This window comes from Mastigoproctus giganteus, chromosome 5 (assembly GCF_048544385.1).
Source record: "Mastigoproctus giganteus isolate SK-2022 chromosome 5, ASM4854438v1, whole genome shotgun sequence".
In the NCBI taxonomy this organism is placed as follows: domain Eukaryota; kingdom Metazoa; phylum Arthropoda; class Arachnida; order Uropygi; family Thelyphonidae; genus Mastigoproctus; species Mastigoproctus giganteus.
This window is the reverse complement of record NC_143579.1, coordinates 116,269,042-116,283,973: the sequence shown is the minus strand read 5'-3', so window position 1 is coordinate 116,283,973 and position 14,932 is coordinate 116,269,042. Positions and strand designations below refer to the sequence as shown.

Below are 14,932 nucleotides of genomic sequence, written 5' to 3'. Positions count from 1 at the left end.
TGCCATTGATCTTTCTATATGCTCCCCTTCTCTACTCCCTTCACTCACTTGGGAAGTGGAGGAGAATCCATACGGAAGTGATCACTTCCCTGTGATAACCTTGTTACACAGTGGGAGACCATGTTTTCCCTTCAGGTTACCACGGTGGAAGATTGATCAGGCTGACTGGTCTGCCTTCCAACATCAGTCAAATTTTGATCTCAGCACCGTCAGTCAGGAGCCGATCAATGATGCAGTAAAGTACATCACAGAAATTATCGTCCAAGCAGCTGCAAACGCTGTTCCAAAAACATCTGCCCGGTTTCCACCATTTCCCAAACCTTGGTGGAATTCACAATGCACAGCAGCAAAAAAGGCTCAAAACAAAGCTTGGGGGATATTCCGCCGATATCCTACCACTGTTAATCTAATAGCCTTCAAGCGTGCATGAGCCAAAGCACGCTACATTCGCTGTCAGAGTCAAAGGAATCATGGATCCGTTTTACAACATCTATTAACCAGGCTATCAATTCTAAGGTAGTCTGGGATAAAATCCGGAAAATGAAGGGAAAATATCCATCCCACCCTTCTTCACTCCTAGATTATAATGGATGCACTATTGCAGATCCAACTGCAATAGCCAATTCTCTTGGGGAAACTTTCTCCAACATCTCTGCAACATCTTCGTATTCCCCAGAGTTCCTGGTCCTGAAACATAAAATTGAAAAGCAGGCCCTTAGTTTTTAGTCCAAGGGCCTCTATCCCTACAATGGGGCATTCACTATAGAGGAACTGGAAAGATCCCTCACTCTTTCCAATGCAAGTGCTGTTGGACCAGATGGCATCCATTATGAAATGATTAAGCATCTTTCACCAAAATCTATGGATTATCTGCTCCTTCTATATAACAGAATCTTTATTGAAGGGCAGTTTCCGGATTCCTCGCGCAAGGCAATCGTTCTTGCCTTTTCTAAGCCAGGAAAGGTCCAAAAGTCACTACTAATTACCGTCCTATTGCTCTGACTAGCTCTATGTGCAAAATTCTGGAGAGAATGGTTAATTTTCGTTTAATATGGTGTTTAGCATCAAATGACCTTCTCTCCAACATCCAGTGCAGCTTCTGAAAAAACAGATCAACTCTTGATCATTTGATTAGACTGGAAACATCCATCCGGGATGCTTTCCTAAAACGCGAACACTTGGTGTCAGTGTTCTTTGATATGGAAAAAGCGTATGACACAACTTGGAAGCCGACCGGGCTAGCCGAGTGGGTAAAGTACCTGCCCGGCAACCCAAAGGTCGCGGGTTCGATTCCTGCCTCGGGCTTGGATCAAAGTACTGCAAAAACCTTGGGAGGTGCAATATGGCCACAGAAGCCGATGCGCCAACAACTACCAAATCAAAAAAAAAAAAAAAAAAAACAACTTGGAAACTTGGCATTTTAAAAGATTTGCATAGCCTTGGACTTAGAGGCCATCTCCCCATTTTTATTAGAAACTTTTTAGCCAATCGATCTTTCCAAGTTCGTGTCGGATCCTCACTCTCTCGTTCCTTTAGCGAAGAGGAGGGAGTTCCACAAGGTCAGTTTTAAGTGTCACGCTTTTCGCCATCAAAATAAATTCCATCACAGAGCAACTTCCTCCAACTGTAAACAGTGCCCTCTATGTTGATGACTTCAGCATGTTTTGTCAGTCATGCAACATGAGGGTTATTGAAAGACAACTGCAACAAGCCATCAATCGCCTTAATTCCTGGGCACTTGCTAATGGCTTCAGGTTCTCACCGGAGAAGATCGTTTGCGTACATTTTTGTCGTAAGCGTAATCTTCATCCTGAGCCTGAATTAAGGCTCGGACAAGATGCTATTCTAGTAGCAGTGGACACAAAATTCTTGGCACTCAAATTCAATAAAAATCTGACCTTTCTGGATCACATCTGTCAACTCCGCACAAAGTGCACACGATTGCTTAATATTCTCCGCTCACTCTCCTCTACATCTTGGGGAGCAGACCGATGCACCCTTCTACGGCTTTACCATGCACTTGTGCGATCCAAATTAGATTATGGGTCCCAGGTGTATTCCTCAGCCAGAGACAGTGTCCATTGATGGCTGGACCCTGTCCATCATCAGGCCCTCCGTATCGCTACTGGAGCATATCGCACATCTCCTGTCCAGAGTTTATACGTCGAAGCAAACGAACCACCGTTATCGCTTCGACGTAAGCAGTTGTCTCTAAAGTACGCTTTAAAACTGAAATCCCTGCCAGACCACCCTACGTGGCTATCCGTTTTTGAGCCACGATGGGAAAATTTGTACAATACCCGTAAGACTGCCAATCGTCCTTTTGGTATTCGTCTCCAAGATCTACTCATAGAACTCAAGGTAGACAAGGTTGCCCAAACACCGAAGCAACCCCTTCCACCATGGCATGCTCATTTCCCAGCATGTGACTTGTCCCTTAGAAATTGGGGAAAGTCGGACACACCATCGTCGGTCTATCTGCAGCTGTATTCAGCACACCGAGCTGAACATTCTGACTTCGCGTCAGTTTACACAGACGGTTCGAAGTCAGAATCATATGTGGGGATCTGCTGCTGTCTTTACAGACACTACTACATCGGAGCAGATTCCCTCTGAATGCAGCATATTTACTGCAGAGCTGCATGCTATAGAGTTAGCCTTGGATCACATTAGTGAATGCCAATACCAACGGTTCATTTTATATTCTGACTCTCTGTGTGTTACAGGCTTTAATATCCGTGAGGTATAATCCTCATCCGGTTCTGTCTAGCATTCAGCAGAAGATTCACTTCCTCCGAGAACGTGAATATGATATCCGCTTCTGCTGGATTCCCAGCCACATTGGGATTAGGGGAAATGATTTGGCCGATACAGCAGCCAAATCAGCAAGCCCCAATAATAATCGCTGCCTGTCAGTCCCCTATACAGACTACAGGCAAACAATACAGCAGAAGATACACTCTCAATGGCAGGATTTGTGCAATAGACAGACTGGGAATAGACTATATCGTATAAAACCTAATTGAACCGTGGCAGTCTAGTCTGCGCAGGAATCGTAAGGAGGAAGTTGTTCTTGCCCGGACCCGCATAGGACATAGTCATTTGACACATTCGTTTTTGTTGAGGGCTGATGACCCTCTTATGTGTGAGTCCTGTGGCACAATTTTAACTTTTAGACACATTTTAATTGATTGTCCAGATTTTAGCAATATCCGTTTTACCGCTTTTAATCATCTGGCTGAGCCGTATACACTCAGTCAGATTTTATCTGACAATGACAATGTGTCATTGTCATTGACTATTTTTAGTTATTTTAAATCAATAAAGGTTTTTACTTGTATTTAATATTTACATGTTATTGTTATTTCTTTATTGATTTATTTTTTCTACATTTTATACCTTTGTTATTTTATATACTGACGTGGTGACCTAAGTAATTAGGTCAGTGAAAATTTAAATTTTTTACATATCACCTGAGTTTGGCGCATTATAGCCTTAGGTGCTAATGCGCCAATAAAAAACAAACAAACCAAACCAAACCTTTCGCCTAATATGCGAATGGTAGAAAGACAATTGCAAGGTGCCATCAACAAAGTTGTGAAATGGCCCCAAAACAATGGTTTTCGCCTCTCACCACAAAAGACTGTTGGGATACACTTCTGTAGGAAGCGTAAAGTTCATCCAGACCCAGAACTTCACCTAGAAAATCAAATGATCCCAGTGGTTCGCAGTGTCCACTTTCTTGGTGTGGGTCTATACCAAAAACTTACCTTCCTTGAACATATAAAAGAGCTCCGGATTACTTGCCTTAAGAAGTTAAACGTCTTAAAGAGTACTATCTGGCACAGCATGGGGAGCCGACCATTACACGCTACTGCATTTGTATTGTGCATTAATATGGTCACATCTAGACTACGGCTCTGTGGTCTACAGCTCTGCTAGACCAAGTACCTTACGTTGGCTTGATCCCATACACCACAGTTCTCTCCGGCTTGCACTAGGGGCATTCCGTACATTGCAAGTTCAGAGCTTATATGCTGAAGCAACTGAAACCTCTCTACATCTATGCAGAGAAATGCTTCTGTTAAACTACGCAGCAAAAGTTACAGGGCAACTAGACAACCCCACCTGGAATGGACTTTTCTCGCCCAAATGGGAGAACCTTTACAGAGCTTATCCATCTAAAAACCCATCGACAGGGATACACCTGCATTCCCTGCCCAGTGACTGGCAAATTGACCTTAGCATGATACAGCCTACTACTTCTCGGACAGCTCCACTCTGGATGTATCACATTACACTGTGCAACCTGTCACTCACATCATTGGGGAAACACATCTTATCCCAACAGAAATACTGCAAATTCATGCCGCATTGAGAGCCGAACACGCAGAGTACATGCCAATCTACACCAACGGATCTAAAACTGACACTCATGTTGGTGTAGCAGCAGTTTTTCCCAACCTTACCATAGCCAAGAAACCCGGCATTGAATGTAGCAGCTACGCTGCAGAACTCTGTGCTATCTTCATAGCATTAAATTTCACCTTATCAACAAATAAATTGAACAGTGTGACCTATACTGACTCCATTAGTGCTATCCAAGCTATACAGTAGAATAGAAATCATGATAACCCCTTACTCATACAGATTTGGAATACCATGACTAAGCTAAATAGGAAGAAACAATAAGTCATCTTTTGTTGGATCCGTATCTCCCTGGTCATGTGGGAATTTCTGGAAATGAATGTGCTGACCTAGCTGTGAAAACTGCTACAGAACCTATAGATGAACCGTTTACTATACCAATCACAGACTACAAGTCAATTATAAAGAAGTGATGTCTTGAAAAATGGCAACACATCTGGCAAATTTAAGTCGGGAACAAGCTACTCCATATAAAGGTACATCTGCAACCTTGGAAATCCAGTTTACTTGAAAACAGGCATGAAGAAGTCGCATTAGCTTGACTACGAATAGGCTATACACATCTGACGTTTCTTTATCTTCTTGCAGGTACTGATCTACCACTGTGTACAAATTGCAACACTCAGCTCACTGTTCAACCTATACTCGTTGATTGCCCCAAATACAATAGTGACCGACAAGTTATGTTTACCTCTTTTCCCAGGATGAACACTTCTTTCAGTATTGCTGACCTCCTGGCAGATACCCTATATGTGGTAAAATTTTTTTTCATTCCTTAAACAGATACAGTTTTACAATGCAGTGTGAACTTCAACATTTATATACATAAACTGTGTATTTAACATCACCATAGTTAGGCGCATTATGGCCTTGCTGCACTTGCACCGTAAACAAACAAAACAAGCCCATAAACAAACAAAAGACTCAGCAAAAGCTCTTTTCGCACTCAGGCTGGTTTTCGTAAGAAGCATGACTCCTCCGCCTCTTCTATCTTCCCCATCTTTTCTAAGTATCAAGGGGTAGAATTTTTTTCAGCCTGGACTGTACTTGTTAACAGGAGAGATTGCTTCTACAGGGATGGGATACACTTAAATAGAAAGGGTGCAAGAATATTTGCTGATGCTATCGAGGCAGTGTTAGGTGGGTCGGAAAACTGCTAGCTTGGGGGGAGACAAAGACCAATAGATTGACAGTAGCCACTGGCAGAGGTGAAAGAGATTCTTGCACTGCTTCTATTAGAATGAGCAGAAGCCTGAAAAACAAGATGCATAGTATTTCAGAGACTGCTGGGAGCCATTGCGGTACAAGTAAACACATGGGTTGTGTTAGGGTAGCTAAGAATAGAAACAGGTGCAGGTATACTTGCGTGTACACCAATGCTAGGAGTTTAGTAAATAAATTTGATGAATTTGAGGTATTGCTCAAAACATCGAAGGCAGATATTGTTGGGATATCAGAGACGTGGTGTCACACAGATATAAGGGATGCAGAACTGCAATTTGGGGAGTACAATGTCTACAGAAAGGATAGACAGGATAGGAAGGGAGGAGGGGTTATGCTATTAGTTAAGAAACACATAAAAACCAAGGAAGTGAAGCCAGTCGACATTGTTGGACAGTGCAGTGTGGAGTCAGTTTGGTGTGACATAAACATTGGGAGATCAAAATTGAGAGTAGGAGTGTGCTATAGGCCTAATGACTCTGATGAGTATAATAAGGAACTGTACAGGGAAATAGAGTGGGCCAGTAAATCAGAGTGTCTTATAATGGGAGATTTTAATTTCCCAGATATTGACTGGAATTTGGGGGCTGGTTACTCACACACTAGCAGGACTTTTGTGGATTTATTGGATGATTGTTTTCTACATCAGCATGTTCGGGAGGCAACTAGAGGGAGTAATACTCTTGATTTGATTATCAGCAGTGATTCTTCATGCATTAAGAATCTGCAGATAAATGAACTACTAGGTGGCAGTGATCACAGTGTGCTGAAGTGGGATTTACTCAAAGAGGTAACTACCATTAGGGGTAAAGGGAAGGGTTATTGCTTCCGTAAAGGCAACTACGATGGACTGAGACAGTATTTAAATTCTATACAGTGGGACCAACTGATGATGTTACCTACAGCAAATTCAAAATGGGAAGCATTCAAAGAACTTATCTTGGAAGCTACTAAGCTTTACATACCAACTAAGAAATATTGTTCAAGGTTTAGGCCAAAATGGATGTCAGATGAACTAATGAGGCATATGGCAGAGAAGAAAAATGCATGGGATACATACAAATTAACACATGACACAGAAGCCTATGATAGATACAAGTTGATATGCAACCAAGTTACAAAGGAGGTTAGGCAGGCGAAGGCAGATTACGAGAAATCCTTGGCAAGGGATGCAAAGAAAAACAGCAAAGAGTTCTTTACTTATGTAAACTCTAGAAGGAAGGGGATGAATCAGATTGGTCCACTTGATATTGATGGGTCAAGTGTTGATGATCCTGCTCAGGTAGCTAACAAGCTAAATGAATATTTTGCATCGACATTCACACATGAGGAGTTATTCAGCGAGGGGAATGCCAGAGGTGTATTCAACTCTAGCAGTAAGCTACAGAATCTTGAAATAACTGGGAGTAAAGTGGAGGAGAAACTGTTGAAGATAAACACAAGAAAGGCACCCGGGGTGGATGGGATCTATCCAGTTATATTAAAGGAGGTAGCAAAGGAAGTAAGCAAACCCTTAGCCATAATTATGAGAGCTTCCTTGGACTCAGGGGAGGTACCCATAGACTGGAAATGTGCAAATGTGACCCCAATTCACAAAGGAGGATCAAAGGCTGACACAAGTAATTATAGACCTGTGAGCTTAACTTCTGTTCCAGGAAAATTAATGGAGGCACTGGTTAAAGAAGTACTGCAGGATCATTTAGACAAGACTTCAGTTATAGCTCAGACACAGCATGGTTTTGTTAAGGGGAAGTCTTGCCTGACCAACTTGATTGGATACTATGATGCAGTCACAAAAGAACTGGATGCAGGGAATAACTTTGATATTATATACTTGGATCTTAGAAAGGCTTTTGATACTGTTGCACATGGAAGACTGCTACACAAATTGGAGCAGTGTGACATTGGAGGCAAATTGCTGCTATGGATAAAGGGGTGGTTGAGGGGGAGAAGACAAAGAGTGGTAATCAATGGACACCTCATCATGGACTGATGTTATTAGTGGAGTCCCTCAGGGCTCAGTGTTGGGTCCATTATTGTTTTCTGTATTTATAAATGATATTGATGATGGTATATCGGGCTTAATGTCCAAGTTTGCAGACGATACAAAGGTTGGCAGGGTTGTCAAGGACACTACTGACACTATGCTGCTGCAACAGGATCTGGAAAGGTTGAGTAGATGGGCTGAGAGGTGGCAAATGAAGTTTAACATTGACAAATGTAAAGTACTACACATGGGAAACAGCAACCCCAGAGCAACGTATCAACTCTGTAGTACTACACTGGCAGTGGTAGAGAATGAAAGGGACTTGGGGGTGGTTGTGCAGGCAGATATGAAGTTCTCTGAGCAGTGCAGACGAGCTGCAAGAGTAGCTCATGGAGTATTGTCAATGATATACAGAAATTTTTCCAGCAGGGATAAGGAGGTGATTGTTCCATTGTATAAGGCGATGGTCAGGCCACACCTAGAGTACTGTATACAGGTCTGGAGGCCTCATTTCAAGAAGGATGTAGAGCTGCTGGAACGAGTACAGAGAAGGGCAACAAGATTAGTGAATGGAACAAAGGGGTGCTCTTACGAAGAAAAGCTTAAGTTTTCCAAATTACAGTGTCTGGAGACTAGGCACCAGCGAGGTGATCTGATAGAGGTGTATAAAGCCTTGAATGGTTTAAGCATGCTCAATGCTGATGGGATTCTTCCTCTAGCTCAGGAAAATCACCTGAGAGGGCATAAATTCAAATTGAGGAAAGACAGATGTAGGATAGACGTGCGGAAATTTGCCTTTAGCCAGCGGGTGGTTGGTTGGTGGAACAGACTTCCATCCCTTGTGGTGGAGGTTGATAGCCTAAATAAGTTTAAGGCTCAGCTGGACAGGTATTTTGAACGAACAGAGGGGTGAAGTGGAAGTGGGTTTTTTTTTTTTTGGGCTGATGCTGCATAAGCTTGCTTTCTTGCATTAAATGCCTCTACTAATGCTAATGCTAAAAGTACCGTAGTGTAACCCATTTCTGTTAGCCCTAATTTTATATCAGCATTAATTGTCCTAACCAGGAAATAAAATTCAGCAGTTATATTGACAACACTCCTGAAATTACTGTAGAACCAGTTTTTTTTTTTATGAAAACCCCAAACACGAAAGGTATCAAAACCTATAGTACTTAGTACCGTGCATGGGTTGAAGGAGAAGTATGGGGGGGGGATTCCGGAAACTTTGCTCTAGAGACTAAACATGGTTTCACCACTTCAAGCCTCCAATAAGCAAAGTGGTGGTATTTCACCGGTTGATGAAAGTCATCTACCACCTACCACCTACAGTTGAGATGAAGTAATCTTCTATAGTTTACTATCCTGACACACCCGTTGAAGTTCTTTAGGTTTGTATTCCAAGCTTTCTCTTCCCCGTCATTTGAAACTTTGCTAACCTTTGAATATCTTATCAACATCGGCTGTTGTAGCAACAAACAAGAATTCATCAGGAGTGCAAGCATTACTTTGAACCATATCACCAGATAAATGCAGATCTAAATTGCCCTACTCCCCTAACTAGCAGTTAGGGGAGTAGGGCATTTAGAGCAGTGTTTCTCAACATTTTCGTTGCTGTGGCACACTTTTAAAGACACTAAAATTTTGTGGCACACCACGATCACTACTATAGTCATATATTCACAAATGGGAAGTTATTTTTGTTTAGTATACAGCAGGCCCCCATTATAACGCGGTTCGCTATAATGCTGTTCTTATATTATAACCCGTATCTGACTATAACACTCTTTTACAGATTGCATTTTTGGCATATTTAACGAAATCGTTTCATTTGATGGAGTCTATAGCTTGAAAATGAATAGCAAAATGGCATTAAAACATTTCCCACGCCGACTTGAGAAATTTTCTTGCACGCTAATTTAATTGCCATACAGTCACTTGTTACGTAGTTCCGAGCTCAACATTTTAAAAAATGACCAAGTATATTGCTTGTGCATTATATGCATTTATCCCAAGTCTAGTCGTCACTCAGTACCGTATTAGACATCATGAGAAACGGACAGTTTACATGAACATTGTATCATAATTAATGCAACCAACGCAGTTACATTTTCAAAGAGTTAATAATGGCCCATAAGAATGAAAAAGCAACAACGTCTGAGCGCAGTACGAAGACTATAAATGTAAGAAAAAGACTGAATTTGAAAATCAAATTAGACGTTTTGAAGCGAATCGATTCCAGTCAAAGACAAGCTGATGTGTGCCATAATTTAGGACTTGCAAGTTTAACTGTAAGAACAATTATAAAAAAAAAATAAAGAATTAATTTTAGCAGTGGGAAAGATAGCTGTTCCACTGCAAGCAACTAGGGCTAGGCCGGCTATTAGGATTGAAATGGAAAGATTTGAGTTACAAAATGACATTGAGCTGAAGTCAAAGTTTAATAAATTGTACCAAGAGTTTTTGTTATAGAAGGAAATTTCTGATTGCTATCCTGCATTACGGTGGTTAAGAAACTTTTTGTTGCATTTAACTAATTTTATTGAAGATAATATCCAATGCAGAATTCAGTTAATTTTAAATATTTAAAAAACAAAAAAAAACAAAAAAAAAAAAAAAAAAAACAAAAAGAGAGAGAGAGAGAGAGAGAGAAAGAAAGAAAGAGATTAGCCAATATGATGATCTGAAGAAAACTCACTTAAAAAAAAAAAAAAGGAGCCGAAACTTTCAAAAAAGAAGTTAAAATTATTGAAGAGGGGTATTATGTGCTATACTTCTCAAGTTTTTAACATAGATGAAGCTGGACTTTTACGGAAAAAGGAGTGCCTAAAAGAAGTTTCATATTGAAAGAAGAAAAAACATGCCAGGTTTTAAAGCGGTGAAGGATCGGTTGACTTTATTGTTAGGTGGTAATGCTGCGGGGGGGATTTAAAATTAATACCCCTTTTAGTTTATTTGGAAGAGAGCCAAAGTTCAACCCAAAATCGACACATTTTTCTTGATTTTAATTGGAATTTTAAGTTTAATTTTGATACGTAAGTAGTTACCATATAAATTATATACGTATGTAATGCAGAATATTTTATATGTACAAATATTTGAATATTAAATATTTTGACCGATATTTGTGCATCTTTTCCCTACTGTTTATTATTGATTAGGAAATATCGTTTATTATTGATTAGGAAATATCCTATGGCACCGACCGCAACTCACAAATACATATGTTACCTTGTGGGATTGCGGTGCTCACTTAGTGCTCTGTTTTTCCGGAACGAATTATCAGCGTTAAGCGGGTGTCACTTGTATTTAATAATACACTGCCAACCGAGCTAGCCGGGTGGGTAAAGTGCCTGCCTGGCAACTCATTGGTTGCAGATTCGAATCCCGCCTCAGGCTTGAATATTATGATGGTGCCGTACTCTCCGGCTGGACCTCACGGCCACGATACACGAAGGAAGCAGTTAAAAACTGGTTCCTTTGTGTATTGCTCACATCATATGGGGGGGGGGGACACTTATTATTGGTTTCGTATAGGTGAACAGATCTAGTAGTAGGAATCAAAACGTGACATCACATTGACTGCCGGAAGGTGTTCAGATCGGCACAGCGTAAATAAACGAATTTTTTTGTTTGTATTAATTTTTATTATAAAACTTGGATTTATTAATTTTTTTTTGACTTAGTCGAATTCAGCGAACATCATGACATCTTTACACTTTTGTCATTAACCCTATTTCCACTATGGGAAAAATCAAAGCAAAAAACAGAGAAGTATCTTGAATCCATAAGACATTAATTTGAAAAATACATGTTGGGCTGTGTTACTTAGATGGAATGCAATTTACCAAGAAGTAAATTACCAAAAATAATTTGAAGAATAAATTTAAGTCATAAATAATGTCATATAAGTATAATATGAATATTACTAAAGAATAGAATTGATTTCAAGATTTATATTTTAATAGATTATAAAAACCTGTTTAAAATTATAGCTGTTAAGAATATTTATTTAATCTTGTACTATATCTATAACACCATAAACGAACGTATCATTTAGTCATGTGGCACATTCGAGAGCAGATAACCAAGAGTGTGACAGTGGGTGTCAGATTACATTTTTGTCCCATAAGGTTTAGCATGCTGTTATACAATTTTTGGCTGCCAGCTGGCTGGACTGATCACAGGTTGCATTAGACACTTTTCCACATGTAAAAAATCCAGTTGAGGATATGTCACTTGGAAACTAGTAGTATTGGTACTAGTAGAAGGTATTAGTAGATCAGTCTCTCCGTACATCCTTGACTGCTATCTATGATTAATATACTTTGAGCCTCTGAAAGGTACTGCATTTGTTACAACAGTAGGATACACATCTTAACATTAAGATGTAACACATCTTAATGTTAAAAGTGATGCGTAAAATGGCTTAATAGGTTTCAGGATTTTAATTGAATCATGCCTATTAAATCTTGTATAATTTGAATGCATTTATGGTATGGTAATTCCAGTTAGTACAATTTAATTATACTTTTTCAGGTTGCCAATTTGGCTTGTTCTATGTCTAACAATGAAGATGGTGTGAAGATGGTACGCTTTGCTGCAGCTCAGATTGAAAACTTATGTCCTCAGGTAAGGTTAATGATTTAAATATTACACTGAATATCAGAATGAATTGTTTTTATGTCCCTTTCAAATATCATTGATTTGCATTCTCAGAAATTAATTTCTTACACAAAATTGCAAAATCAATAAATGGTTCTTAACTGAGTTTCCTTCTTCTTCCACATTTTAGTTTTATTTCCCATTAATGTGGAATGAGTCTGTTATGAGAGTAATTTAAGTCCCCCTGCATTTGATGAATTTCTGAATTATGTATATAAAGTCCACATTTGTAACAAAATTCTAAATAAATCTTTAGGGGTGGGGACAGTATGCTTAGCTAAACAACAGAATTGAACCCAGACTTTTACAAATGATTGTAAGCAATAACAGTAAAGCCATTGTACTACAATAGCTCTTTACCTGAGTTTCTATTTCTTAATTTTACTCTGCAGCATTAAATTCATGTTCTTTATAAAAATAATGAAATTTAATTAACATATAAAATGCTATAAAATTATAGTATTTATATGATATAAAATTTTATAATTTTATATTAAATACTATTTACCTCAGTTAAATACTACTTTACTTTTATAGGCATTGCACACTGTATCAAAAGTGTATTTTATGCTTAGTATATGGACAAATACATGGGGGGTTGGAGGTTGTATTCAACCAAAAGTAGTTGTGATAGAAAGACGGAATTTTTTTGTTTGATACTTTGAAATCTCTAAAGCAACCACACAAATTTTGGTTTCAATCTGGCAGTTCATTTTTTTTTCTTTGCAGCACTGAATGAAATCAAGTGTCACAATGGATAAAGTGGATTACAGATCATTGATTCATTTCCTCTTTCTGCAAGGGAAAATATCGAAAACAATCCACAAAGAAAAGGTTGCTGTTTATGGAGAAGTCTGCCTATGTTACAGTGTTGTTGCACATTGCCATATACAATTCAAATGTGGAAGAACCCCATTGCATGATGAAGAAATCCTAGGGTGCTCAGCAACTGCTGTAATGGAAGAGATTGTTGCAAAAATTAGGCAATAACCCTGGAAGATTGCTGTATTAGCATCAAAGGACTAGCTGCAGGACTTGCTGTATTAGCGTCAAAGGACTTCAAATTAGTGTAGAATCTAAAGAGAACATCATCCATTAATGGTTACATACGAGTAAAGTGTCTTCTGGATGGGTTCCTAGGCTTCTGACCCCCTTACCAGAAGTAGGGTGACACTACATCACTGATATTCCTACAATGTCTGCATTTGATGACTTGACCAGCACTTCCAGTTCATCAGATTTATTTGCTGTGCTCCTAGCATTGGTGTATAGGCAAGTATAACATGCACCTATTCTTGCTCTTAGTTACCCTGACATAGCCATGTGTTTACCTGTTCCATGATGACTCACTTACTTGTATGCCTTGAAATTCCCAGCACCTTGCTTTCCAGCTAGCTGCATGTTCCAATAGAAACAGTGCAAGAATCACTTTCACCTCTAATAGGTAACATGTTTGTTTTTTGTATATGTAGTTGTAATTTTTCAATTTCAAGAGGGAATTGCAATGCAATCAGATATTTGTAAACAAATAAGCATAAAGACAGTGCACAGAAAGAAATGAAAAATAAATGTTACATTTTGCGGTGACAGTGATGTCCTATATACCAAAAGTTTATTTGCATATTTTTCATACAGCATAAGCTTCCTCTGAATTGTGCAGTTGCATTGTTCAGAAATATTATTCTCAATAGAAAAAAGCAGAAAAGTACGGTTCTGGAAGAAGAGAAACAATAAGTATTGTTAGTGAAATTGTATCTGTAGGGAAAGAAGTAGTAGTAGTGTTGACTCTGAAAAAAAACTGTTTTCAATTGCTACAGATGGCAGTAATCTAAGTGATTTCAAGTTATCCCATTGTGGTAATCTTTTGGAATAAAGAGTTATTCAAATCAAATGTGGCTTGGTTTTGGTGCAACACTAGAATGTGATTTTTAAGGATACAACATTGGACCTCATTTAAACAACTCAAAACTATTGGTCTTGTTTCAAAACACTCTTTGGCACTAGTGAGTATTGATAATGCTGCTGTATGGTTGTCCTTAAAACTGGAGTAGTTAGTTAGTTATTTGGAGCATTAGCAACTAAGGCCATATTGCTGCGGGATATACGCTGGTCATTCCCTGACCTTTCCGCATCCTCCGTATTTGGTGGTGGCAGGCTCAAACCCCATTCTAATCAAGAAGCGTGTGCTACGCACTGCTGCTCCTTCCCACCTGGCTACGGAGGCACCTACTGGAGTAGTAAGAGTACTAAAAGAGGAGATTGAGCATGTTGTGGTAATAAACTGTTCCTTTTATATTAATTTCTATGCCAAAAAAGGGAATTACATGCCTTTCTGTGAAAGTGGATGAATTTAGTGACAATTGCTAAAAAAGGAAAGATTTAAATAGTTTCAACTCGTGGATTCCATTGAAGTAAAAAAAAAAAAAAAAAAATTGAAGAAGTGTATGTGTACACATTGGCTATGACTTGGTTAACTATACTGGTAGAATAGAACATATTCTACCAGTTCCTTAAATAGATTTTGACAAGTTTATTTAAAAAACTGGTAAGAAAAGCAATATGAGCATTATCCAGCTTTAACAAATTGAAAAGTACAACAGGTAATCACTGATGAGTGCAACTGACTCCTATACA

The 14,932-nt window shown here is 39.1% G+C and overlaps 1 protein-coding gene across 5 annotated transcripts in view; it reads left to right on the top strand.

Moving 5' to 3' along the window:
• The window catches only part of LOC150085655 (catenin alpha-like), a 499,984-nt gene that overhangs the window by 244,541 nt on the left and 240,511 nt on the right, over nt 1-14,932 (top strand). For all 5 annotated transcript variants that reach the window (XM_090374159.1, XM_090374158.1, XM_090374157.1 and 2 more), the window contains one exon: nt 12,173-12,265. In XM_090374159.1, the coding sequence (XP_090230285.1) occupies nt 12,173-12,265 (93 nt within the window). The remainder of the gene's footprint in view (nt 1-12,172; nt 12,266-14,932) is intronic.